The 27,441-nt window shown below is 36.6% G+C and overlaps 1 protein-coding gene across 2 annotated transcripts in view; it reads right to left on the bottom strand.

Moving 5' to 3' along the window:
* ADK (adenosine kinase) overlaps positions 1-27,441 on the bottom strand; it is a 657,653-nt gene that overhangs the window by 112,395 nt on the left and 517,817 nt on the right. For both annotated transcript variants that reach the window (XM_066349840.1, XM_066349841.1), the window contains exon 8: positions 13,148-13,183. In XM_066349840.1, coding sequence (XP_066205937.1) covers positions 13,148-13,183 — 36 coding nt within the window. The remainder of the gene's footprint in view (positions 1-13,147; positions 13,184-27,441) is intronic.

Genomic DNA, 27,441 nt, shown 5'->3' with positions numbered 1-27,441 from the left:
AATTCATAAAATGCTCTTTAAAACCCAGGTCCATGAGTTGAGTACCTATGTCTTCTTCTATGTACTTAATTGTTTCAGGTCTTATGTTTAGATCTTTGATCCATTTTGAGTTAATTTTAGTACAGGGGGACAAACTGTAGTCCAGTTTCATTCTTTTGCATGTGGCTTTCCAGTTTTCCCAGCACCATTTGCTGAAGAGGCTTTCTTTTCTCCATTGTGTGTTGTTGGCCCCTTTATCAAAAATTATTTGACTATATATATGTGGTTTTATTTCTGGACTTTCTATTCTGTTCCATTGGTCTGAGTGTCTATTTTTCTGCCAATACCATGCTGTTTTGATTGTCATGGCCCTATAATATAGTTTGAAGTCAGGTATTGTAATGCCCCCAGCTTCATTCTTTTTCTTTAGGATTGCTTTGGCTATTTGGGGTTTTCTTATAGTTCCATATAAATCTGATAATTTTTTGCTCTATTTCTTTAAAAAATGTCATTGGAATTTTGATGGGAATTGCATTAAATTTGTATATTACAAGGCTCCACTGGAGCAAGTTGGCTCTGGCACTGAAGATGGCACCATGGCCTTGACTCAGGTGCTAAAATGGCTCCAGTTACAATGGAGCTACAGCCCCAGATGGGCAGAGCATTGCCCCCTAGTGGACTTGCCGGGTGGATCCTTTTTGGGTGCATGTGGGAGTCTGTCTCTCTGCCTCTGTGCTTCTCACTTGAGAAAAATACACACACAGACACACACACACACACACACACACACACACACACACACGTGCGCGTGCGAAAGAGTATTACCGTATTTCCCCATGTATAAGACACTCCCATGTATTAAACACATCTTAATTTTGGGGCCAGAAATTTGAAAAAAGATATATTACATAAAGTTATTGAACTCATGTTTTATGCATCATAAAATTCATACAACTCCTCATGACTGTCAAAATTCCCATCCATTAGCTTGTCTTCATCTGTCGGATGATGAATCACTATCTTCGTCTATTGCCCTTGTCCTCAGTTCCATCTATGGTAGTGGTCCCAAACCCCCGGGCCGCGGACCGGTACCGGTCCGCAGAGAAAGAATAAATAACTTACATTATTTCTGTTTTATTTATATTTAAGTCTGAACAATGTCTTATTTTTAAAAAATGACCAGATTCCCTCTGTTACATCCATCTAAGACTCACTCTTGATGCTTATCTCGGTCATGTGATACATTTATCCATCCCACCCTAAAGGCCGGTCTGTGAAAATATTTTCTGACATTAAATCGGTCCATGGCCCAAAAAAGGTTGGGGACCATTGATTTATGGCATTTGAAATGCCACACTTCTTAAATGACTTGACAATGATCTCGATCTTGATATTATCTCAGGATCTTTTCACCAAGGTACAAACTTCTCCTACAGTTGGTTTCTTCACTCTTCCTGCTGGTGTCAAATTGTCCCCAGAAGACTTCATCCATTGGTTCTATTCATCTCTCACGGCAGCATTGAAGGGTTTGTTAATGCTGACATCAAGTGGTTGAGGCTGGGATGTCAAGCCTCCAAGTATGACGGCAAGTTTTGCTTTTTGCTTTGCAGCAATCTTCTTTGTGTTTTTTGTTATGTGTGCCCTGAACTGATCAAGCACCAATAGGATAGGTTTGTGTAAGAGCCTACCTGGTCTCCTTCTCCAAACTTTCTCAAACCAGACCTTCATCCTATCCTGATCCATCCAACCTTTGTCATGAATGTGGACAATCACTCCTAGAGGAATGTCTTCTTTTGACATTGTTTTGCATTTGAAAATCAGCATAGGAGGCAGCTTGATCCCATCGGCACAGCAAGTTGGAACAACTATATAATGGTTCTTTTCATGTCCACTTGTCTTCACAGTTACAGTTTTCACCCCCTTCTTATCAACAGTACTGCTACTTGGGACATCACATTGAAGGGGAACTTCATGCAGATTTACAATCTGTCCCAACTCAAACTGATGTATCTTCTCACACTGAATGACAAAATGATGAAATTCAAAGACCTTCTGCTCGTATCTTTCAGGCATCTTTTGGGCAAGTCTGATGTGTGTACGCATGCTTAGTCCATTCTGTTTCATGAACCTGAAGCACCAACTGTGTCCTCCTTTAAAATCAGTAACTTCTTTTTCATCAGCGATTCTTCTTGCCTCATGCTGAACTATCTTTGTGGACACAGGAATTCTAATTGCCCTTTGCTCTTCAATCTATATCTTCAATTCCCTCTCTAAATCAGGCCATTTTGCTGACTTGCCTCTCGTGGCCTTCTTCTGCCATGGCGTTTTCAATAGGGTTTCTTCTTCCCGTAGCCAGTCATGGATTGATTTTTCAGTTGGAGGAGGACCAAACTTATATTTAGCAGCACGATTTCCATTCACTTTTGCAAACTGGATCACTTCTAACTTGAATTCAGCACTGTATAAAAAATTTTCTGAGCTACAGTGTGTCTGTAAAGTCATGGTGCAATTTTGACCGGTCACAGGAAAGCAACAAATACGATAGAAATGTGAAATCTGCACCAAATAAAAGGAAAACTCTCCCAATTTCATACCCATTCAGTGCAGTTTGATGTGGGCTCATGCACAGATTTTTTAGGGTTCCTTAGGTAGCTATTCCGTATAGCCTCTACAGACTCATCACTGACTGATGGCCTACCAGAACGGGGTTTCTCCACCAAACTGCTGGTTTCCTTCTACTGCTTATCCCACTGAGTAATATTATTCCTATGTGGTGGCGCTTCGTTATAAACACACCGATATTCACGTTGCACTTTGGTCACGGATCAAATTTAGTGAGCCACAGAACACACTGAACTTTCCTCGGTACCGTCCACATCTCTACTGGCATGGCTGTGGGCTGCTCCGCTGTATACACGGTGTTACGTCATCATCTGCTCATGTGCACATGCTGCCACATCGTCCTACAGAAACTGGGAGGGTTTTCCTTTTATTTGGTGAAGATTTCACATTTCTACCGTCTTTTGTTGCTTTCCTGTGACCGGTCAAAAGTGCACCATGACTTTACGGACACAGTGTATTTCTGGGCAGAACATGGCAAAACATAACCTACTGTAATATACCGGTAACAAGTGAGAAACAATGAGCGCAAAGACAACAAGCATGAAAAAGCGGGAGATGCACGTAAAATAATCTACAACCACTGTGTAAGACACATCCAGTTATTAGACCCCAAATTTTTTTGGAAAAGGGTGCTTCATATACATGGGAAAATATGGTAAATTATTCTAGGGATGTATTTTAGAGCATGATTATGCTGACTTTGGATATAATACAGTTACTATATTGCCAAAATTTTCAAAGAACTAAAATGAGAGAGAGTGATGCTAGTCGTTTCCTACAGACAATCTTTTTTAAACAAGATAAAAAATTACAAATTAATTCTAGAAACCCTGATGTTATTTTTCATATCACACAGGCCATGAAGTTTTATATCTTAAATGTTCTTGACTTGAAAGCTAACTCTTAAACTACAGATAGGATTTTTAGAATCATGCTTTCAACAATTTTAGATAATTTAAAAATCCATGTATGAATTCAGTGGGCTTCTAAAACTGGCCATGGTTTGTGTTTTTTGGTTAGTATTCTATCACTGTACAAAGTTTTAAACAGTTATATTATATATAGAGAAACAACCAAAGGGAAAATATATCTGAGTGGCATAAAGGAAGTTATTAAGATATACAGGATTGAAAAATTTAGGTAAGCACAGTAGACAAGTCATAATGGTTACAAATAACATCAGAAACCATGACATTTTTAAAGGTATGACAATCTTTAGTAAAGTACTTGTAAGTTGTTTGTTCACTAAGTACTTTAGAAATTGCAGATGATATATGAAGCTAAGCTTCTATTATATGACCTAAATAATGATACCAGATGACTGTTGTTTCTGAAAAGAAGAGCCACTGTGGTATAACAATGCTGCTGACCTTTCAAACATGCTGACTATTTCACTTTTGGTTGCTTAATTTAGAACAGAACTAAGCTTGAACTCAGATGAGAAAAGAAATTCCCTCAGTTTTGGGGAAAGACAAATGATTGGCAAAAAAAAAAAAAAAGTAACAGCTAAAGGATAAAAAAATGCCATATAACAATGTCTTCTCTCTCTCAAATAAATGTATACATTTAATTAGAATGACTCATATTCTCCCAATTGCCTTATCGCATATATATTTTACTATTTTCGGATTTTTGCTTACAATTGAGTGCAGGTCATATTTAATAAAGAGACAAACTCCAGGAATAAATTCACTTTATCATCTTGGGAGCAGCATTTTATGCCTGTTCTGAATATTTTTTAAATAGAGGTCTTTCTCTTTCTTCAAGGTGGTATAAGAAATAAATTAAGAATAAGATTCCACAGTTGTCTTTTACCAACCCTGTGGGAAGATATATATTTTTTCTAGAGCTTTGTTAACTTAAAGAAACATTTCTTGTATCTCAAATTAAATCTTATAAAACTGGCAATTTAAGATTGAAATAAACTTTCCAAACATGAAATATAAATTTTTACAGATGGTTATGCTTTATTCTATTTCATCCACATCTATAGTTCATATAAACCCCCTTGTCACCCTGGGGTAACTGGCAGTGAGCACCAGAACTAAATTTCTCACTATGGCTTGAGGAACCACTGCTTTGCGCTCAGTAGCTGATCCCCATATAGTTTAAAGACTTTTCTTAAAACCTTAATTTTGTCTTCCCAAAGCTACATAGTTCTAGTTTTGCTGTTAGCCAGTAGATTTTTCTCTGTTATACTCAGGCTAACATATCTTAGCAGAATGATGAAATCACACCTGGATTTGTGCACCTTGAGCAGGTAATGAACACTGCTGAGGTTCTATTTCCTAATCCACAATACGAAGAACATATTTATGGTGAGAATTACGTTACAACTGATGAGCAAAACCTTGGGAACTGTCAAGATATTGCATATTCTCACAGTATTTCCCTTAAGACACTTATTCATTACAAAAGGAAAAATATTATAGTTATTTTACTGAGGAGAAAGCTAACGGATGTCAGTTTACCCTGGTGATCAAATTTATCAATGCTAAAATTAGTGGGCAATATAGGATATTTGCATAGTCCAAAAACACTGCACCCAAGATATTTATTAATTACATTGGGAAAATAGTAACTTTATAGAGGACAAACTGCAAACACACCTTAACACACTGATCAAGGTTAACATCACCAACAGTAAGCCAGCGGGACATAATGTGCGTCCCTGCTATGATGCACTGAGAAAGAAGGGCGCATCATTTTTTTGGTATTTTTGGCAAAAATGCATAACCACTATTGAATTGTGAGAAAATATCAGACAGACTCAAATTTGGAGACAATCCACAAAATGACTGACAAGTTTCCTTCAAAAGTATCAAGATCATGAACAAGGAAAGAGTTAGGAACAGTCATAGAAAGGAAGAGCCTAAGGAGACATGACAAATAAATGCGATGTGTAACCCTGGATTAGATTCTGGAACAGAAAAAGGAAGTTAGAGGAAAAATGAAATCAGAATAAAGACTGAAGTTCAGTCATGGGTGCTATACCAATGTAAATTTCCTGGGGTTGATCACTATACCTTGGTTATGTAAAATATTAAGATTAGGAGAAGCTGAATGGAAGGTATTTGGGAACTTACTGTACTATTTTTACAAATTTTCTGAAATTAGAAAAAAGTAAAAAGTTAAAAACAACTGCTGTTAGGTGGGATATAAAACAGACTCATGGTCATAGACAAAAATGAAGTTGTCACCAGAGGGGAGGAGTAAGAGGGAGGAGAGTAAAGGGGGCCAAATACATGGTGTCAGAAAGTGTTTTGACTTTGGGTGATGGGCACACAACACAATGAGTAGTTCACATGCCATGGAGATTCGTTCCTGAAACCTATATGTTCCTATGGACCACTGTTACATCATTAAATTTAATTTTAAAATAAATATAAAAAAAATAACTATTGTGAGGACGAAAGGGGATAAGGTAAGTAAAAGAGGTAAATATAATATACAGGCATCCCCAAACTACGGCCCGCGGGCCGCATGAGGCCCCCTGAGGCCATTTATCCGGCCCCCCCGCCGCACTTCCAGAAGGGCCACCTCTTTCATTGGTGGTCAGTGAGAGGAGCACTGTATGTGGCGGCCCTCCAACGGTCTGAGGGACAGTGTACTGGCCCTCTGTGTAAAAAGTTTGGGGACCCCTGATAGCATATGCTAAATACTTAATATTAATTTCTTTCTTTTTATTTTTTAAAAATGTTCATTTTATTTTTTTAAACTGAATTTGAAGAATATTTTATATTTTTATTGATTGCTTTTAGAGAGAGAGGAAGGGAGTGGGCAGGGAGAGAGGAGAGAGTGCATTCATTTGTTATTCTACTTAACTGTGCATTCATTAGTTGCTTCCCATTTGTGCCCTGACCAGGAATCGAACCTTGTTGTTTCAGGTTAATGCTCTAACCGACTGAGCTAACTGGACAGCGCAAGTCATTTTAATATTCTCCAAAACTGTCTAAAAGGGCCTTAAGATTGTGAGTATTTGGAATTCAGTTATGGAGTCTAATAAAGGAGCAAAAGGAAAGGGTGGAGGGAGAAGTAGAAGAAAGCTCCATACAATTTAGCTATGAGCCATGTGGATAGCTCCAAACGAGCTTATTAAATCTTAACTTCTCTAGATAGTGGGTATTACTACTATATCTTCACTTTATAGAGGCAGAAGCCAAGAGCCATGTATATCACTCTGAAGTACTCATTAAATCTCAACTACTTTGGACAGTAGATACTATTTCTACATCCTCAATTTATAGATGAAGAAACCGAGTCATAGAGAGGTTAAGTAACTTCCTAAGGTCAGAAAGATACTAAGTGGTGAAGTTACATCTAGTACTCACAAAGTGTGACTTCAGGGACTGCACTTTTAATCACTATTCCATGCTATCCACAGATTATACTACTTCTATGAATTTTAGCAATGTGCTTTTTGTTATTACAAAATTAGAGCATGTTCATCCTAAATCATTTTTCTTCCAAAGTCACAAATCATTGCTGATCCTGTATTTAAGTTTGCAGTTTTTTCTTAATTATTGTGTCTTGTATTGTATCCTAGTATACTTCATTTTTTGAATTTCAAGATATTTCTCACTTTCCAAGGTCATATGGAAATATTAATTTCTTAATATTTCCCTTCTTCTAAATCATTAGAATGTGAAAGAGATAGATGTGTAGTTTATATAGTATCGCAGGGGTCTCCAAACTTTTTACACAGGGGGCCAGTTCACTGTCCCTCAGACCATTGGAGGGCTGCCAAATACAGTGCTCCTCTCACTGACCACCAATGAAAGAGGTGCCCCTTCCAGAAGTGCAGTGGGGGCTGGATAAATGGCCTCAGGGGGCCCCATTGCGGCCCGCGGGCCGTAGTTTGGGGATGCCTGATATATAGAGTACTAAACTTGGAGAGGTGAACTCTGGTTCAGGCTCCAGTATGTATTAACTAAGTAAACTTGTACAAGTCATGTAGGCTATTTTGTATCTGTTGAATTGATATGGCAACACATGTCATATCTACCTTAAAGGGTTGTGTGATTAAATGTATTATTGAAATGATGGGAAGATTTTATAAACTATGAAGCATTTTATAAATGTTAAATTACGCTTTTATTGTCACTAGTGATCACATGAACACCTTTATGTTAGCATTTTGTCTTCCAAATTAAAGAATATACTTTTTTCATTCCATTTTTAACAAGTTGGTGATGCAAATGTTAAAGAATACTACCACAATTTACCTACTTTTATAGAATACCAATTGTGGTGTCTTACAGATCGCCTCACTACCTTGCCAAATTCTGTCTTCTAAATTGAAATTCCTATAATAATTACGGCATTCATGTGCTGTGTCACTCTCCAGTCTTATCTCATACTCCCTTCCTCCTTGCTTTGCTCAATGACACTGGTCTTCTGTTAGTTCTTGGAGTACATAGTATATTATATTCTTTTTTTTTTTTTTTTGTATTTTTCTGAAGCTGGAAACGGGGAGGCAGTCAGACAGACTCCCACATGCGCCTGACTTGGATCCACCCGGCACGCCCACCAGGGGGCAACACTTCACCCATCCGGGGCGTCGTTCTGTCGCGACCAGAGCCACTCTAGGGCCTGGGGCAGAGGCCAAGGAGCCATCCCCAGCGCCCGGGCCATCTTTGCTCCAATGGAGCCTCGGAGGGGAAGAGAGAGACAGAGAGGAAGGAGAGGGGGAGGGGTGGAAAAGCAGATGGGCGCCTCTCCTGTGTGCCCTGGCCGGGAATCGAACCCGGACTTCCGCACACCAGGCCGACGCTCCACCACTGAGCCAACCGGCCAGGGCCTATAATTATATTCTTGTTCCCTCTGTTTCAAATTTGTTTCTCTGTTTTTTTATTTTTTGCCTTTTTTTAATGTCATGGCTAGATCATTGTATTTTTCAATGTTTTACTTTCTCTGAGAGTTAGTTATTCTATGACTCTCCCATATTTTCCTTCGCAATATACTCTGGTCATGTCTATCTTGTCTTCAAGGTTTATCAAAGCTTGAGGCAGGCCCTGGCCAGTTGGCTCAGTGGTAGAGCGTCAGCCTGGCATGCAGAAGTCCCAGGTTTGATTCCTGGCCAGGGCACATACGAGAAGCGCCCATCTGCTTCTCCACCCTTCCCCCTCTCCTTCCTCTCTGTCTCTCTCTTCCCCTCCCGCAGCCAAGGCTCCATTGGAGCAAAAGATGGCCCGGGCGCTGGGGATGGCTCCTTGGCCTCTGCCCCAGGCACTAGAGTGGCTCTGGTCGCAACAGAGCGACGCCCAGAGGGGCAGAGCATCGCCCCCTGGTGGGCAGAGTGTCGCCCCCTGGTGGGCGTGCCGGGTGGATCCCGGTTGGGCGCATGCGGGAGTCTGTCTGACTGTCTCTCCCCATTTCCAGCTTCAGAAAAATACAAAAAAAAAAAAAAAAAAAAAAAAAAAAAAGCTTGAATGAATGATTAAAGAGAATTAGAAGATTATCTTATCTCTTTCCCTTAATGTAATTGTTTTAAAACTGTCCTCTTTTAGGATTCAGCCAGTCACCCAGGAAAGTAGCATTATATTCCTTTAGCCAGCAGGATTTGATTGTGTCATTTACAGAAAGTTTGGGTGATAATTCATTGTGTTCTTTATACTTGTGAGGAACACAAGAACCTTAGAAAAATCTTGAAGAATTCTTTGGGAATGAAGGCCTCCTGAATACTTTCTGTGGACCTTCTATCCAGTGCTGATTCAATGGAACTCTCTGTGATTGATATCTATATCTCATCACATATATAATATTTACACAGCCAAATATGATAGTCTCACTTGAAATGTGCTTGGTGAGACTGAGGAACTGAATTTTAAATTTTACTTAATTTTAATTTAAATAGCCACATGTAGCTAGTGGATGCTGTCTGTATTAAGTAGCACAATTCAGTGGTACCTTTCTCTTGTTGATAGAGTCACTACTGGTCAGAGAAAGACTAAAAGTCTCGGATCCTCTAGGTAGAGTCAGGGACCATGGGAAAGTTGGGAAAGGGAAAAAAATTGCTTTGTTTCCTCTACAATCAGAAATATTATATCTTAGATATATAAAACAAGAAAATTAAAATTTGTTGCTTAGAATAAAAATAAATAAATGATCCAGTAGAGACAGCATGAATTCTCTTTATCATGTGGCATATACTCTTATTGTACAGATAATAAAAATACAAAGAATATTTGTATTTAGGTTTTGGAGGAATTTTCTTCATTTTAATTAATTTCAGTCAATTTTCAACACACCTTCTAAAAGGCTTCAAAATGTAACAGGCTTTTAAGTACTTTATTTTTATTTAGGTTCTAAAAATACAAGCCTTTAAGCAGTTTAGCTCAAGATAAGGTAGATTTAAGAACACATTGCAGTCTGAACTGATTTTCCAAAATAATAAAAGCCTTATGAAATTTTTTACCTCAAGAATTGTCATTTTAAATTCTTAGCAGTTCTGTCATTTAAATCAGGCACTATGCAATTTCCTATCACATATATATATCTCCTCTCTCTTCTGCTTTGTACTCCACCCAGCCTCAGTTTTTATCACATTCTCCAGTGCCCTCTTAAGCTGGTTCTTCTTACTAAAAATTTCCCAACTAATTTTAAAGACTAAAGATTGTTTTAAAAAGAAAGATTATCTAAAATTTGCAGAGAAGCTCCCCAGAATATTATAAACAATGCCACTGAGGATACTTCCTGATGAATAAACACACTGGTTATTTTTAGAGGCATCTGGGCATGTCTGTTAGCAGACAGATCACCAGTGGCACTACTCAGTGGCTTTGGGGACTGATTGGGATTTATAAGAGAAAATGAGGGTAGGACAGCTGTGCTGGTGGGAAGAATAAAATAGCCACTTAAAAATTTTTTTGTTTATTTTATTTATTTTAGAGAGTGAGGAAGGAAGAGAGGTAGAGAGAGAGGGAGGGAGAGAAGGAGGGAGGGAGAGGGAGAGAGAGAGAGAGAGAAAGAGAGAGAGAGAGAGAGAGAGAGAGGAACAGCAACCTGTTCTTGTATGTGCCTAACCGAGGATTGAACCAGCACCCTTTGCACTTCAGGATGATGCTCTAACCAATTGAACTATTCAGCCAGGGCCTTTTTTGTCTTTTTAATTTTTTTTGTCTCTCTTCTCATTCATGTCCCAAGTTTAGAGGTAAAATTAAAGTTGGGGTTGATAAAATGCAGACTCTGTCTAGTTGATCACAGTAGATTTGAGAGTACTTCCATACTTCCATAGATACTGACCTATTAAGATAAAATGATTTATTTTTGATTCTTCAAAAATACCAAGTTTCAAAGCTATGTTTTCATTTTACTGTGTAATGAACTAAAAAACCCTCTAATGGCATTTAAAAATCAATGAATTTCTCTAAACAGCACCTCTAACATGGATTACATTTTATTGACAATAATTAGTTGAGGTTATTCTGCTCATGGCTCTTATATATCCTGCAAGACTTACAATATTTTAGAGAACCCATGAAGAGACACATCAGGACACTGCATTCTTTATCTAATCTAACACATCACTGTCAATATCACCAACAGAGCAGTTTTACTGTGTCAGGAGGTAATAAGGTATACTATTAAAACCATCATCACTTGGTTTATATGCTGTAATCATTTATGGCAGATTTATGTTTAAAATTCTACAATCAACAAGTAAAAACTAATGAAAAGGTTAATATGGTGCTTGTTAGTAGAAAATAGAAAAAGCAGTTTGTTGCTAGAACTGAATTTAAACCAGGCATACTCAAAGCATATAGCTCAAGGGGGCAATAAAAGTATGAATTAGCCTTATTAAATTATTTCTTAAATATTATTATCTAGGTACTAAAAAATCATGATCATTGGTTGTATAACATGTTATATTTCTACGCATCTACAAAATATGTTATTTTCTGGAACAAAAACATTTTTTATGTTAGCACAGAAAATAGGATACAAATTTATGTTCTATAAGCTCTCATCGGTGGAGAATTTTGATGTAACGACAACAGAGAATATCAATTGTTAACATTAAAATTTAACATCAGTGAAAATTTTAAACATGCCTGAAAACATTTACTTATATTCTCATGATTAAAACATTTGACTTTTAAATTGAATATTCCCCTGCTTACATTTAGTCTTGTATATAAATTGCCAGTTTGGAAAATTACAAAGCAAAACTTAAATTAGATAAATAAACACTTGAAAATCTTTATACCATCTTTTGTGTATGCCTCAATTCCCATATTTGTGAGAATTCATATAGTAAAAAAAAAGGAAAGAAAATTCCCAATAAACTATTATAGTTCTCAACAATCAGGTATCATAAGGCAAAGTTTCCTACCCTCATATAGTTTACTCATAGGCTCTTGAGAATAGCATATTTATACCACATGCTCCTATCTTCCCCCAAGAAGAGCAAGCATGATTGTCAAGTCCTATGATATGGATAATATGCACGTGTATTCATTTGTTGTTCAATAATAAATCTGCCTTTAGTACATTTAAATGCTAGTTTCATTAAAAATTCACATGGCTTCCTCTAAAGACTTCAAAGTGAGCTTACTAATACAGCCAATCAATGCTCACAGCTTCTTTTGATGGTAGACAATACTGAATATGCAAATAAAGAGTTTCTATATTATAGTTCTAGTTATAATAAATTTTAAAAGATTACTACTGTGCAACAGTCAAAATTGTGGTAAAGAACACAGTATTCTACATAGTTCTGGCTCAATAAATAGGATAATAAAAAAATCCATAAATTCAGTTAATTCTGTCAATTAACCTGGGTTCAGTGTTTTCTAACAATCGATTGAAAGATGGATATTCTATAGATAAAAACATGGTCTTGTCTGTTATCTTAATTTTGCCAACAAAAACCACATGGCATTTTGAATCTTGACAGAATAACTTATATCAGGATAATAGAATCAGAACCTGACAATTAAAGCCAATTATCAACATTTAGTTTTAGGAAATTTATATGTTTTAATTCTGTCCAAAATAAAACGAAGAAGAAGAAATAAGGTTCAAAAAAAATTTATATGAGCAAGATTTAAATTAATCAGTTTTTAAAAACTGTTAAGTACAATCTTCTGGAAATTAATTTGTATGATGATAATCTACATGGGATAGGGTTAAAATTATATAAGTGACATTATATGTCACTATTTAGTCTTACTCCACCACTCTTTAGCAGTGAATCTTATGAAATGTAATGCAGCTAATGAGGTAGCTTTTTAACTGAGCAAACTGACAGGCCCCATATCTGCAGAGGCAGCTTGAAACTGTGCCCAACCTCTTGGCTTCCCAAGAGGCTTTTCAAAATTCAATAAATAACATCTGTAGGCGATGTTGGGTGCAGACCTAGCAGAGTGCGTCATAACACTGTGCTGGCAGAACAAAGAAACCATGACGACTGCCAAGTTTCCATGGCAACTGCTGAGAGGCTCTGAGAGTATAATAGCACATCAATCACTGTCCAAAAGAACTTCATTATCAGCTAGAAAAAACCTTTAGGATCTGTTTAGTGTGCAATTGTGGGTTAACTCACCTCAAAGCCTTGCTCTCTAGCAAAAGTGGCAGCTTCCTGAAATAATAAAAAAAAAAGAACAGTTAATTATAAAGTGCAAGGTAATGAAGAAATAATCCATTTTGAAACTCATTCAGCCGTCTTTATATGCAATTATCTCAGTATACCCACATAGTTCAATTTTTATTCTTACACCAAAAAAGATTTCTTTTTTCTTTTGACATAAAAAAAGGGCAGCATAATGTCAACACACTTCACAAGTTGGAATAGGGAAGATGTAGGACATGTTTTTACTGTAACTGTCACAGGGAGTTCAGGTGTGTTGACCCTAACAAAGAAAGACAATGATTTGAAACCTAAGGAAAATGCTGGTGGTTATATTTTTAATTGAAACAATACCTTTCAGAAAGCACTTCTGTAGAGAAGAATGTCTGCTGGTAAGTGTATAGATTCAGAGAAATCACTATTTTGCAGTCCCTAATGAAATTTATTCAGGCAAGGATCATCAATCCATGCTAATTGATTAGGTGGAAGGATGATGGGGAACTGGGTATTTCATGGAATCAAAGTATCAGATTATGTGCTGATCATGGGGAGCAAACTATAACTTTATAATGGAAGGATCAAACTATCATAACCTTAATCCACTGATTGATCATATGACTTATATCAGTAATAGTGGGATCACCAAATATTTTGTGCCTTCTGTTATAACGTACTATAAAGTACACAGCATCAACTACAAAGTTTTCTGACCAAAATTAAAAAAATTAGTCAAAACTTCAACTATACAGCTTGAGTCTACAGGAAATTCAGAGAATAGGAGAACAAGTTCAATAACACACTGAGAAAACAAACAGACAAATCCATAAGGCAGGATATTTTATAGGACACGTAGCTTGGTTTCTTCAATAAGTTAATTTTGTGAAAAAGTGAGGAGGGGAAAAATGACCAAGAGCAATACATAGACCTTAACTGGATCCTGTTTTGAACAAATCACCTATAAAAGACATTTTGGGGATGGCTGGAGAAATTTGAACATGAAACAAGACTTGGGATAACATTAATAAATGTCAATTTGGTAAGAAAAATGCCCTTAATTTTTTAACAGTTAATCCTGAAGTATTTAGGGATAAAGTGGCATAATACATGTAGAATTTCTTTAAAAATTAAAGCGAAGCAAAAATGGCAATATATTAATTACTAAACCTAGATGTATTCAGTTTTTCTACTTTTTTGATTGCTTGAAAATTATAACAAACAGTCCAACAAACCCTATTTTTCTATGATATAAGATGACAGGGCAACAAAAGTTGAACATTAAAAATATATAGTTAAAATATACAATGTTTTTCTAGAATTAAATATCTTAAGGGCACAGTCTGATGATCATTAGTGTATACCCTAATGCTGTTATAACAGGCTATCAAATGACAAAATCATATCTGTGCAACCAAATCCTTTCCCTTTCTCTACTCTTTGCTTTGTGCATATATTTTAATTTTAGGATTGATACAGAAAATGGAGGCAATATTACTTTTCAGCTCTACTTCCCTCTTGAAAATGAAAAAAAAACTGCAGACAACTGTCAAGAGCCTCTACATCTTAACTTACATTCCTCCAAAATTATCTTTGCCAAGAGATATTAATAGAAGGATGGGATTTGAGCCCAAGTAGTGAGCAGATCCAACTCAACTAAAATTACTACTGCACCAAACCATGTAAGGCAGAAAGTACAGTCAATGTCTCCAGCACACATTTGGGTACTACCAACATGTTGGCAAAAATACTGAGAAAAAAAATGTATGTATGTACGTATGGTCCAATAGACTAATAAAATTTAAATTTAAAGAACCATTTTGAGGGTTTAAAAAGGCTGAAATGGATGATTACAGCTGAACACTGAAGTTACAGAAAGTGATGACCTGAAAGTATAGTTTCTTAGGTTGTTCACTAGAGAACACGGGATGATCAATTTAGGCTTAGTAATGCAGATGAAAAAAAAAAAAGAATTATGATCCTGACACCTGGTGCAAACAAGGTTAGACTCTTTGAAAATTTACTTTCAACAGAATTTTGTATACAACATAGTCAATAAATTTGCTGCCCTAAGTGTCAAGGAAAAGGATAGGTTCAATGTAGTATTTTTCCAAGTTGTCAAAACTAAAAACTAAGCGCCTGACCAGGTGGTGGCGCAGTGGATAGAGCGTCGGACTGGGATGCTGAGGACCCAGGTTCGAGACCCCAAGGTCGCCAGCTTAAGCGCAGGCTCATCTGGTTTGAGCAAAAAAAAAGCTCACCGGTTTGGACCCAAGGTCTCTGGCTCAAGCGAGGGGTTACTTGGTCTGCTGAAGGCCCGTGGTCAAGGCACATATGAGAAAGCAATCAATGAACAACTAAGATGTCGCAATACGCAACGAAAAACTAATGATTGATGCTTCTCATCTCTCCGTTCCTGTCTGTCTGTCCCTGTCTATCCCTCACTCTGACTCTCTCTCTGTCTCTGTAAAAAATAAAATAAAATAAAACCTAACTAAGCTAATTCTTACATGAAAAAGATCATTGAAAATCTCTGCTAGAACTACTTACTTATATAGAACTTTCAGAGGCATGAAAGAACCCCAGAGGCCTATACGACAAAGTTAATATAAAGGATTTGTATGACTAAAATTGCATTAAAATACAAGAACTCAAAATTCGTATGTAGTTAAATTGCTCATTTAATGTCCAGTTTGCTCACACAAATCTAAGAAGCAATTAACTGACCTGTTATGGTAGAGTAGGACCGACTACTTGCAAGACACACAATAAATGTCAGATCACTACTCTTTAAGGCAGGGGTACCCAAACTATGCCCCGCGGGCCGCATGCGGCCCCCTGAGGCCATTTATCTGGTCCCCCGCCACACTTCCAGAAGGGGCACCTCTTTCATTGGTGGTCAGTGAGAGCATAGTTCCCATTGAAATACTGATATTTAAAATAAGGAACAAGTAAATTTAAATCAACAATACTTTGGTCAGTTTGTTGATTTAAATTTACTTGTTCTTTATTTTAAATATTGTATTTGTTCCTGTTTAGTTTTTTTACTTTAAAATAAGATATGTGCAGTGTGCATAGGGATTTGTTCATAGTTTTTTTTATAGTCCAGCCTTCCAATGGTCTGAGGGACAGTGAACTGGCCCCCTGTGTAAAAAGTTTGGGGACCCCTGCTTTAAGGAAATCAGGCGCTAGGACACTTTTCCATCTGTAAACTATTTCAAGGGCCAACAGATTTCTAACCGAGGAAGGACATGCTGAAGAAAAGTCAACTAAATTTTCTACCTTGGCATCTCCCTCACACAGGTTTGCAGAGCTGTGCCCTATCACTGAAAAGCTCAGCACTTGTTCTATGGCTTAAAAAGATTTTATCTCCTCACTTCCTCCCACCTTCCTTTGATCTTGGAGTGCTGCCTCCCTCAGTCACTCCATTAGAGAAGGCAGATGGCTCACATCACTGCAGACTTTCCCACCACAGCTAACCTCTGATCTGAAGGTGTTTGCAGATACATTGATGGAACAACATTTATTTTTCCCTCTCACCAAAACAAATAAAACAACACAGGGAAACAATTTGATCCAGTAAGAATTTTAAGCAGAATTTTAATCCTCAGATTCAATGCACGGAGAGACAGAAAGAAAAGGCTTTATGAGGTCAGAAAGTAGGGAAGGAAAAAGAGGCATAGATAGTGGGCAGAAGAGTAACGTGCATTCCAAATATCAAGAGTAATTCCAAGTGAACTGATCACACTAAATTGAAAAGGACTTTGTAGAGTGCTTTTGCAGTAAAAGTGAGAAGAGAAAACAAGCAAGTCCCCATCTGTGCTGCCCCAGGGCGCCACGTACTGAGTTTCACAAATCTAATGAAGCAGTCAGGTTAAAATCCATCCGCAGAGTGGATGTGACATGTGGAGAACAGCTAAGGTTAGAATAGAGAAGCAGGGTGGTTCCTAATGCAGGTGATTATCCATGTGATAATCATTATATTTACAGGCTTTCCATTTTAGATCTGACATCAAAAATCACAAAGGAGGAGGGATTAAGGAAATAAACAACCGCCACAGAGGCTTTCCTGCTCCCCTGAGAGTGTAGCACTTTCATTCATGCATGACAAGCAACAAAAGCAAAATCAAACAGGCCAGGAAAGAGTATTTCTGAGAAGGCTGCATTTCACACTAACACTTCTTTTCATTTTGATAACTTTCACTATTATTCAGCTTCTCAGACAGGTCACATTTTCAGCATCAGTTCCCATTGTTGTCTATGCTATAATACAGTATCATTTTTGGTTTACAATGAATGATACTCACATAATGTCTTTTTACAACAACAAAGTCATTTTTTCCTTCCTGGAATTGAGTGTTGTGAATAAAATGACATATAATTAAAGTCTTAGACTCTCATCTACACCACGCTATTTAGGATTTGTTGTAGGCTTGCTGCTTCACTGACCAGGCTAAAAGGGTGCTAGTGAAACAACAACCGAATACATTTTTTGAGTAGAGGTTTTACAAAGAGCTAAAATTCATGGTTAATGTAAAGCATGGAATAGTTACATTGAGAGCTATTTAAAGGGATTAGCAAGCCACTATTAAAGAGCACAATCCTGAGATTATGCAGGAAAGTAAAGAGGAACTCAAGTGCTTATTATGTGTATGCACTAAAGACAATTATTTCCTTTATAGTAGTTCCCCCTTGGTTTAGCTTTCTGCAGTTTCAGTTACATGTGATCCAAAAATATTAAATGGAAATTCCAGAATTAAACAATTTATAAGTTTTAAATTGAGTGATGTTCTGAGTAGTGTGATGAAATCTTGCACTGTCCCACTCTATCCCGCCCAGACGTGAATCATCCTTTTGTCTGGTTTATCCACCCTGTACACCTGACCTGCCCATTGGTTACTTGGTAGCTATTTTGGTTACTAGATCTGCTGCCTCATTATCACAGTGCTTATATTCAAGTTATCCTTATTTTACTCATAGAACTTTTATATTATTATTATTATTATTATTATTATTATTATTATTATTATTATCTTTAGGTGAGAGGAGAGGAGATAGTGAGGCAGACTCTCACATGCACCCCAACTGGGATCCAACCAGCAACTCCATCTGAGGCTTTTGTCCAAGCTACTTTTAGCACTTGAAGCTGAGGTACTCAGACCAACTGAGCTATCATCAGTGCCTAGGGCCATGCTTGAACCAACAGAGCCACTGGCTGTGGGAGGGGAAGAGGGAGAGAAGGTGAGGAGAAGCAGATGTTTGCTTCTGTGTGCTCTGATCAGGAATCGAACCAAGGATATCCACATGCCAGGCTAATGCTCTATCCAATGAGCTACAGGCCAGGGCCTATTATAAAAATATTATTACAGCTGTGCAATTTTATTATTATTGTTGTTAATCTCTTACTGTGACTAATTTATAAATTAAATATATCAAAGTTGTGCATGCATAGGAAAAACTGTGTATCTATATACACACATATGTATAAACAGTGTATATATCTAGTAATAAACATAGTATATATGTACATAAAAACATTTATGTATGTATATATAGAGTTTGATACTATCCATGGTTTCAGGCATCAGCTGAGGATCTTGGAACATATTTCTCTCAGCTAAGGGAGAACTGTATTCAATTGAGGAGAAAACTATTTTTTCTGCATTTTGTCTGATTACACCTCAGTTTTAATTTATAAAGTAGAATGAACTGTAATCAATATTAAACCATAGCCATAACATTTGTATTCTTATTTCAATTCCAGCTGAATTGGTAACTAGTTATACAGAAATACAATTGATTTCTGTATATTGATCTTATATCCTGGACTGCCAAATTCACTTTGTAGTTGTAGGGGCTATTATTTTGCTTCTGTAAAGAAAGATTGTGTTCCAAGTTCCTCCTAACCATACAACAGAGTTCTTTAGAGAAGTTATCAAATGCTTTTTAAAAAAATTACCTTTCTTTTCTCCAGGGTGACATGAAGGGTATAACTAATTATTACCACTACCATAGCCCTCCACTTCTTGCTGTGCATTTCAAGGCACTGAACCCAGTTAGAACTATTATCTGCTTGCATATGTTACCACTCTACTTTTTAATCTCAGACATCAAGGATCCCTGAGAGTAGCTAAAACATCATGAACTGAAACAGAAAAGCAGAAGGATCTAACTTAGGACCAAAGAAAGGTAACTTCTGACTATCTGCAGAAAGCAACCCATTCATCTGAAATAAACTATATACTTTTTCTTCAATGCCAGAGGAAAAAGAAAATTCACTGGGAGTCCCCATGGTTCTCACTCAAGTCATATGAGACCAGACCTTTGGGAAAAGTTAATGGAGAATGGAGCCACCAAAGCAGTTCTGTTGTTTTACTTTGTCTGTTTATCTCTCCATCCAGCAAGTTTCTAAATATATGCTCCATCTCCTAAATATATGCTGCTCACAAAAATTATGGGATATTTCAACGCTTCATATTCATTTTGAAATACCCCCTAATTTTTGCGAGCAGTGTAGTTCTAGGCTAACAGATACTATTATTTTAGAGGTATATATCTGCTACAGTGTTGCCAACCTTATAATGGTATTAGACTATGAATAGTATTTGAAACAATACTGTAAATCCTAAATGGCGTGGTGCAGATGAGAGTAGACTATCTTTCTCTATATAGATCTATATATAAAAATCTCTTTATATAAGATTCACATATTTGCGTATATATTGAGATGTATAATGCTCTCTTTGAATGGCTTTAAGTGCAAGATAGTACTAATCAAGGGGCAGTTACAGGCACATGAAAAGAGTACAGGGCTTAGAATCAGAAGACCTACAATAAAAGTCTCAATTTTATTGCTTATCTGTTAGGTAATGTCCGGCAAGTCACTCAGGATATCAGTTTATAGCAATGAAATTAAGGCCAACAATACCTATTTCACTGAATTGTTACTAGGACTAATTAAAAAATTTAATGTGAAACTATAAAATCATTTTTCCTACTAAATTTCAGTTCTTGGTAAAATCTCTGGATTGTTTAAACACATGAGTTCCAGAGCATCAAGTGTACACTCAATGATTTCTATTTGTAGATCATATGTATAGTAGGCAGTTTCCAAATTGGCTCCCAAAGATCCATGACTACTAGTAATCAAACCCTTGTACAATTCCCTTTCCTTGTGTGTGGGCTGGATCTACTGACTTGCTCTAACAAATATACGGCAAAAGTGATGGAATGTTTTGTTCAACCATCCTTCTGCTTATATGCACTCTCTCAGCTCACTCTATGGGAAATAAGCTCTCATATTGTGAGTACCCTTATGGAGAGGCCCATGGCTAACAAGCTGAAAATGTGAGGCTTACCAATAGCCATGTGAGGGGTTTGGAAGAGAATCCTCCCTGAGAAGCGATATGACTACAGACCTGGCTGACATCTTCATTACAGCCTTATGAGAGACTCTTGAGTCAGAGGCACCAAGCTAAGCTGGTGCCTGGATTTGCTACACACATTTTATAAATAAGGATACTAAGTAACATGGCTAAATTCAGATGTTTTCTCATTCAGATGTTAATTATTTTTAAAAATCCTCACAAAATAAAATCAAGGCAAGCATGGTCAACAGATTGATCACTGGGTAAGAAAATCTGGAAAAATTCTTTAGATACATACTATCTAAATGATTTTGTATAACTGATTATGTCAACAATTTTCTCAACACACATAAACTGGGATGTGTTATCTTTTGCATGAAATTCATTTGTTGGCTTCAAGTTTAGTTTCTTTTTTTTGTGACAGAGGAAGAGAGAGACAGAGAGAGGGACAGATAGGGACAGACAGACAAGAAGGGAGAGAGATGAGAAGCATCAATTCTTCGCTGCAGCTCCTTAGTTGTTCACTGATTGCTTTCTCATATGTGTCTTGACTGGGGGTGGGGTCTACAGCAGAGTGAGTGACGCCTTGCTCAAGCCAGCGACCTTGGGCTTCAAGCCAGCGACCATGGGGTCATGTCTATGATCCCACGCTCAAGCCAGCAACACCTTGCTCAAGCTGGTGAGTCCATGCTCAAGTTGGCGACCTTGGAGCTTCAAATCTGGGTCCTTTGCATCCCAGTCCAACACACTATCCACTGCACCACCGCCTGGTCAACCTCAAGTTTAGTTTCAATTTACAATGTCTTCTGTTATGCCAAGTCAAAGCAACCTTACTGAGATTAGAGTAAGATATTTAAGTAGTGTTAGAATCCCTGGGTGAGAAATACATTATTGAGTTAAAGTCTAATACCATTTTAAGGTCTGCAACAGCTGTAGCTCTGATATACCTCTAAGTCATGCTGATATTTAATCATAAAGAACTACTGGCTTTTTATATCTTTTCATACAATATATCCTAAAAGATATGTTGCTTAAACCTCTAAATATTTCCTCATGCTGTCCTTCAAACTATGAATTACCTGTTCTTTATGCCATCTAAAAAATCATTTATATACTTTCCTACAAGACTGTATTAGTGTTACACTATTTTTAATATTATATTATTTCTGATGAGAAAAAATTTTAACTTTTAAATAAAGACTAGAGAAAACTGTTAAATAAAATATGGGCCTTGGAGCCCCTTTTAAAAATAAATTTCATTCATGAAAATGTCTGTACTGGCTTTTCCAAAAAAATATAACATACAACTTTTTGGAGATTTTCAACCTGTGCTGTGACATTTATTACCATATGCTTCCTGTCTGCAGAATGCTGAATAGAAATATTATTTAACATTTATTGAGTGTCAAAAAAATCTGTAGGGCAACGTATAAGCTGCAAAGACACTCATGGCCTCTATCCAATAGGTTTACAATAAGAATTAGATAGACAGTATATAAATTATACCTCAATAAAAGTGACTGAAAATAAAAACATTAGGCAGCCAAAACATTAGGTTTAATTTAGAATGTACTTAACCATTTCATAAAGTGATTTATTAGCTGATGTGTCCATTCTAGCAAGGAGAGTTGTTCATTCCCACCTTTAACATATTTAATGGTGGTAATTGAAGTTAGGAGAAGTGCTTCATAAAATTTGATTGATTAACTATTTGGGCCAAGTTCTAGAATAACCTGTTTTTCAGTTACTGAATAAAGAGAAGAGAGATAATAGCCTAAAAAGATTCTCAGAGTCAAAGGCCTCTTATTTGGTATTTTATTTCCATTTTTAATGAGATAGTATGTACTTGGTACAAATGAGGCACTCAACAAATGTCAATTATTTTCTTTGTCTTATTTGATTTTATTGATCATAAAAATTCCATAACATAGGTACTTTCCTCATTTCACAGATGAAAATCTGAAGAATTAGAGAGATTCAAATGTGTTCAAGATCATATAGCAAGCAGGTAATTGCTATAGCTGGCATTGGGAACTGAGTTTTTCTGACTGGTCTATTCTGGTTAGCTACTGATGGACTCTTTCAGCTTCTATATGTCTGAAAAAGTATTCATTTCATTAAGAGCTTTGAAAGATATTTTTGCTGGTTATAGAATCGTAGGTTGTTGACAGTTCTTTTTTTTTCAGTGCTCTAAGGTATACTTTGCATTGTTTCAGATGATAAGACTGCTGTCATTCTTATCTTTGTCTTAAAAAAACTGGCTACTCTATATATTATTTTCTTTTATCACTAATTTAATGATGTTCCTTGGTATCATTTAGTAGTTAATTGAGCTTCTTGGATTTATGGGCTTATAGATTTTTATCTAATTTGGAACATTTTCAACCTTTATTAACTTCATAAATATTTTCTGTCCTCTTCCCCCCTCTCTAAAACTCCAAATATGTATATTAGATCCCCTGAAGTTGCCCTTCTGTTTACTGCTTTCCCCCCTTCAATGCTTAATATAGAACAGCTTCTGCTGCTATGTTGTCAGGATTATTAATTACTACTTTTTCTTCCTCAGTGTCTAATCTTATTCAGTACATTTTTCACCTCTAGAAGTTGGACCTTTTTCCCCCTACATCTCTCTTTAACAGGATTATTATGCTTTCTTTTACCTCCTTGAAATATAAAATATATTTAGAAATCTAATCCTTGTCAACTAATTCTAACATGTATCATTTTTAATACATTTCTATTGATTGTTTTTCCTCATATGGGTTGTATTTACTGCTTTCTTGCATGCCTGATAATTTTTTTACTGGATGCTAGATGTTATAAATCTTGTTTTTGGGTACTGGATTTTTTGTATTTCTTTTTGTATTTCTTACATTTTTGAGCTTTGTTCTTAAATTCAGTTAGGTTACCTAGAAACAGTTTGATCCTTTCCAGGTTATTTTTTAAGCTTTGTTGGGTGAGATGAGAACCACCTTTATTGTAGAGCTAATTTGGTACCCCTACTGATATAATCTTTTTGAGTACTAAATAAAATGTTCCCTCTATTAGAAGTTTTTCCATTCTGGCTATTGTGAATATAAACTATACTGCTCACAAATATTAGGGGATATTTTAGAATGAATATGAAGCAATAAAATATTCCCTAATTTTGTGAGCAGTATATTATCAGCCTTGTGGAGTTTGGGGAATGTTCTACCTGCTTCTTTCCAGTGGTTTCAACCTTGGCCTTGAGTAGTTTCTTCATATACATGTGCTGATCATTATTCAGCTGAAGAGTCCAGAGAACCCTGTACAGAAATCTGTGCTCTGTCTCTGTGCACCTGTCTTTTCTCTGGTACTCTCTCTTGAAAATTCTAGCCACCTTGGCCTTCTTCAATTCTTAACTCTGTTTCATCTTTTAAGTGACAGACGGGGAAATAGAGAGACAGATTCCCGCATGAATACCAACTGGGATTCACCCAGCAACTCCCATCTGGGGCTGACACTTGGACCAAGAGAGCTATCTGGGGCCAACTTTCAAACCAATCGAGCCACCAGCTATGAGAAGGGAAGAGGGAGAGAAGGGGGAGAGGGAGGGAGGAGAAGCAGATGATCACTTCTCATGTGTGTCCTGATTAGGGATTGAACCTGGGATGTCCTCAGGGCCAACTTTCTTTCAATTTAGTTGGACCGCTATGTTTAAAGAAGCCCTACTTGCACTGCAGACTAGAAACCCCATTTAAGCAGAATGCTATGGCAATTGTAGGGATTCCCTTACCCTCTCAGGGATCACTGACCTGTGCTGCCTGTTGTCTAATGTCTGAAACTGTCATTTTATATATACTGTCTAGTTTTACATTGTTTAGTGAAGGAGGATTAATCTGGCCCCTCTTCATTACTTTCAGCTGAAATTCAGTGTGAATCCATCTTAAAGTATATATAGATCCAAAAATATCCGGGCACACTTGACAAGTCTCCATTGGTTTAAAAAGCTTATCTATCAGGCCAAAGACAAGGAAGATTGACAATTTATCATAGCTTCCACACACTGCTTTTTATTTCTTACTGTACAAAGGATATAGTTCCTTTATTTATAGCTGCTACACTAAGTCATAAACATTCTACTTTATCAGAAATCTACATTTGAAACCCTCTGAAGAATAACTCTTCAGTTCTAAACCTTCTTTTATTTTACATATCCTATATTATTGTCATTTTCTTGCTTTTGTCTTATCAACTAGAAAGTGTCAGATAGCTAATAAAATCTTTCTGTTTTGTTTTTTTTTCTGGTCCTTTCTTTCACCAAGAGAGAGCTCTACTACAAATATGATCAATATATTATCCCCAGGGTCAGCAGCCGGTAGACAAATTCAACTCACTGCCTGGTTTTATAAATAAAGTTGTACTGAAACACAGCAATGCTCATTCATTTACATGTTGTCTATGTTGCTTTCATGCTATTACAGCAGTGTCAAAGAGTTCAAAAGAGATCATACTACTGGTGTTTTACAGAGGAAGTTTAAAACTAATAGAACAATGGTAATTTCTGTATTATGCTAATAGTAGGACATTATAAGTTTTAAAACAGGCATTTTTCTTCTTATAGAGTCACTAATGAAGAACTGAAGGACCTATGGAGAGCAGGCTCCATCCGATCTGCTATTCTCAACTAAAATGATACCATTTGATGGATCTTAGCTCCTTCATTCACTGGCAACAAAAATATCTAAAAACCAAATCATTTATATTAATTAAAAGACAGTAAAGGACAAGATAAATAACCTATTCTTATGAGTTTAGATACATATTTGTGGAACAATGAGAACAGCATTACTGATTAGTGCCAAACACAGGACAATAAAAGGAAAGGAAGACATCAGATGGGGGAGAGATCAGTATTCTTAAGTGCCTTTTAAATAACTCCTTCCTCAGTTCACATGTACAACAATATCCTTTTTATTTTTTATATTCCATGCACACTGCTTCTGAAGTTGTCCGGGTGTGCTAATCACTGACATATAAATCCCACCCTCCAAGCCACTCCAATGGCCCTAACTTAATCCAGTCTCTAAGTTTTGCAAATTAACTCTTTAAAAATAAGGTAAAAATGAAACAAAAACAATATGTAAAATCCAGAAATGGACAAACACAGGTTACTGTTGTTGCTTTTTAAAAAACACTTTACTTTGAACAAAGTGACAAGGGTGATAAGGTATGAGATATGGCAGAGTAAAACAGATGCTAAAAACAGAGCACCAGTTTCTAGCTGTTTTGACTCTAACTTCAGAACCTATCACAAAAGCTCCCCTAGTCCTTGAGTGTCTGGTTCTTCTGAGGGAGAAGAGGAAATAGAATTAAAAATCCCAGTGAAACTTACAGTCCAAAATATTACTGGATATATAGGTCTACATTGTCACTTATCAATATAACAAAATATAGTAAAAACAGAAGCAACTACTCTCCCATCTCTAGTGGAAAAAAAAAAGTAATTTCTCCCAGGTCAGAATTTCAGACTATGGATATATATGTAAGACACCCTAGCATTATTTGCTGTGAGCCAGTACGGCTAGTAATTCCAGGTCCTGAGTGGGAACGGCAAGGAATTAAGAAAATACGCTTAAAGTAAAAGGATGGGCTCAGGAGGGCTCTGCAATGCTGATGGCAAGAACTCACAGTACGCTCCACATCCCCTTCTTGCTCTATTTATAGGGCAAAGTGAGCCATTAGCAAATCAAAGAGATCTCTGATCACATTTCCAAGGCAACCCAAGAATTCTAACAAGTGCAGAAAACCCCCACCATACATAACATCTTAACTTCACAAAACAAAGGATAAAAGAAACTTGCCTCCAGTCTTTCCGGGAAACATGGCAGGTAAAATGAGTATAAATAATCCAGCACCATAGCAAAATGAGTATAAACAATCCAGCACTTTTGCAACTTCATAGAACAAGTGAGGTGGGGGGCTGGGCAAACTTCAGCTTACTGCCAGTTCTCCACACCTCTGTCCCCCAAAAATCTAAACTGCAAAAACCCTGTTGGCTTTTTGGTCCCAAATAATTACCAATAACCAGTATTACTTTCTTCCTTCTTGTCAGCTGACTCACAATAACTATGTACAGTGAGTACTTAATGCTGCTATCTTAGAAACAAGTCCAACATAGACAAACTTAAAATTTTCACAATGCTCAGTGGGAAGGAAATAGCAAGACAACTATGGAAGTCACAATCAACATAGATCTTCTAATAAAAATAAAACAAAACAAAAAGCAATAAACTACAAAAAAAAATCAAAGGAAAAATTGCATTGGTCATGAAAAAGAAACCAGCCAAATATACAAGTCAGACTGTTAAAAGTATAATCACAGAAAAATAACAGAAAACACCCAACAGAGCATGTAGCAAGTACTCAATAAATGTTAAATTGAAATGATTCACCTACCTTTGCTGTATGAAAAAGATAAGTTTGAAAAGATTCTGAAAACTTCTGAAAAGCCCATAATGTATATGAAAATGAAATAGGAGCCAATCATCTTAGTATATAAACTAGAATAAAGAAATGTCTATCTTTCTACTCTCAAACCTCTTGTTAGAATCGGAGATCACACATTATCCAATCCTAGTGCTTGCTTTTAGGCATTTTGTAGTCTCTATGACAAAAGACGAGTCTGGTTATCAACAACACTAGGGAATTGAAGATAACATAGCACAGAAGTAGTAATAAAGTACTGGTATTTTTATTGTACTGAACATTAGAAAGTGATTGGGATTTTGTTAACAACAATTTTGACTTACTGTACATAGTATTACAAGTTAGCTTCTACCTAAATCCACATCAGAAATTGTATTTTCATTGGTCACCAATCTCGGCATTACTTCTTGATCTTTTGGAATAGGACTTGAACTCTTTTCTCAAGGGAAGGATTTCTGC

This window comes from Saccopteryx leptura, chromosome 9 (genome assembly GCF_036850995.1).
Source record: "Saccopteryx leptura isolate mSacLep1 chromosome 9, mSacLep1_pri_phased_curated, whole genome shotgun sequence".
Classification (NCBI taxonomy): Eukaryota; Metazoa; Chordata; class Mammalia; order Chiroptera; family Emballonuridae; genus Saccopteryx; species Saccopteryx leptura.
Note: the sequence above shows the minus strand (reverse complement) of the source record. Positions and strands in the feature narration are given on the sequence as shown.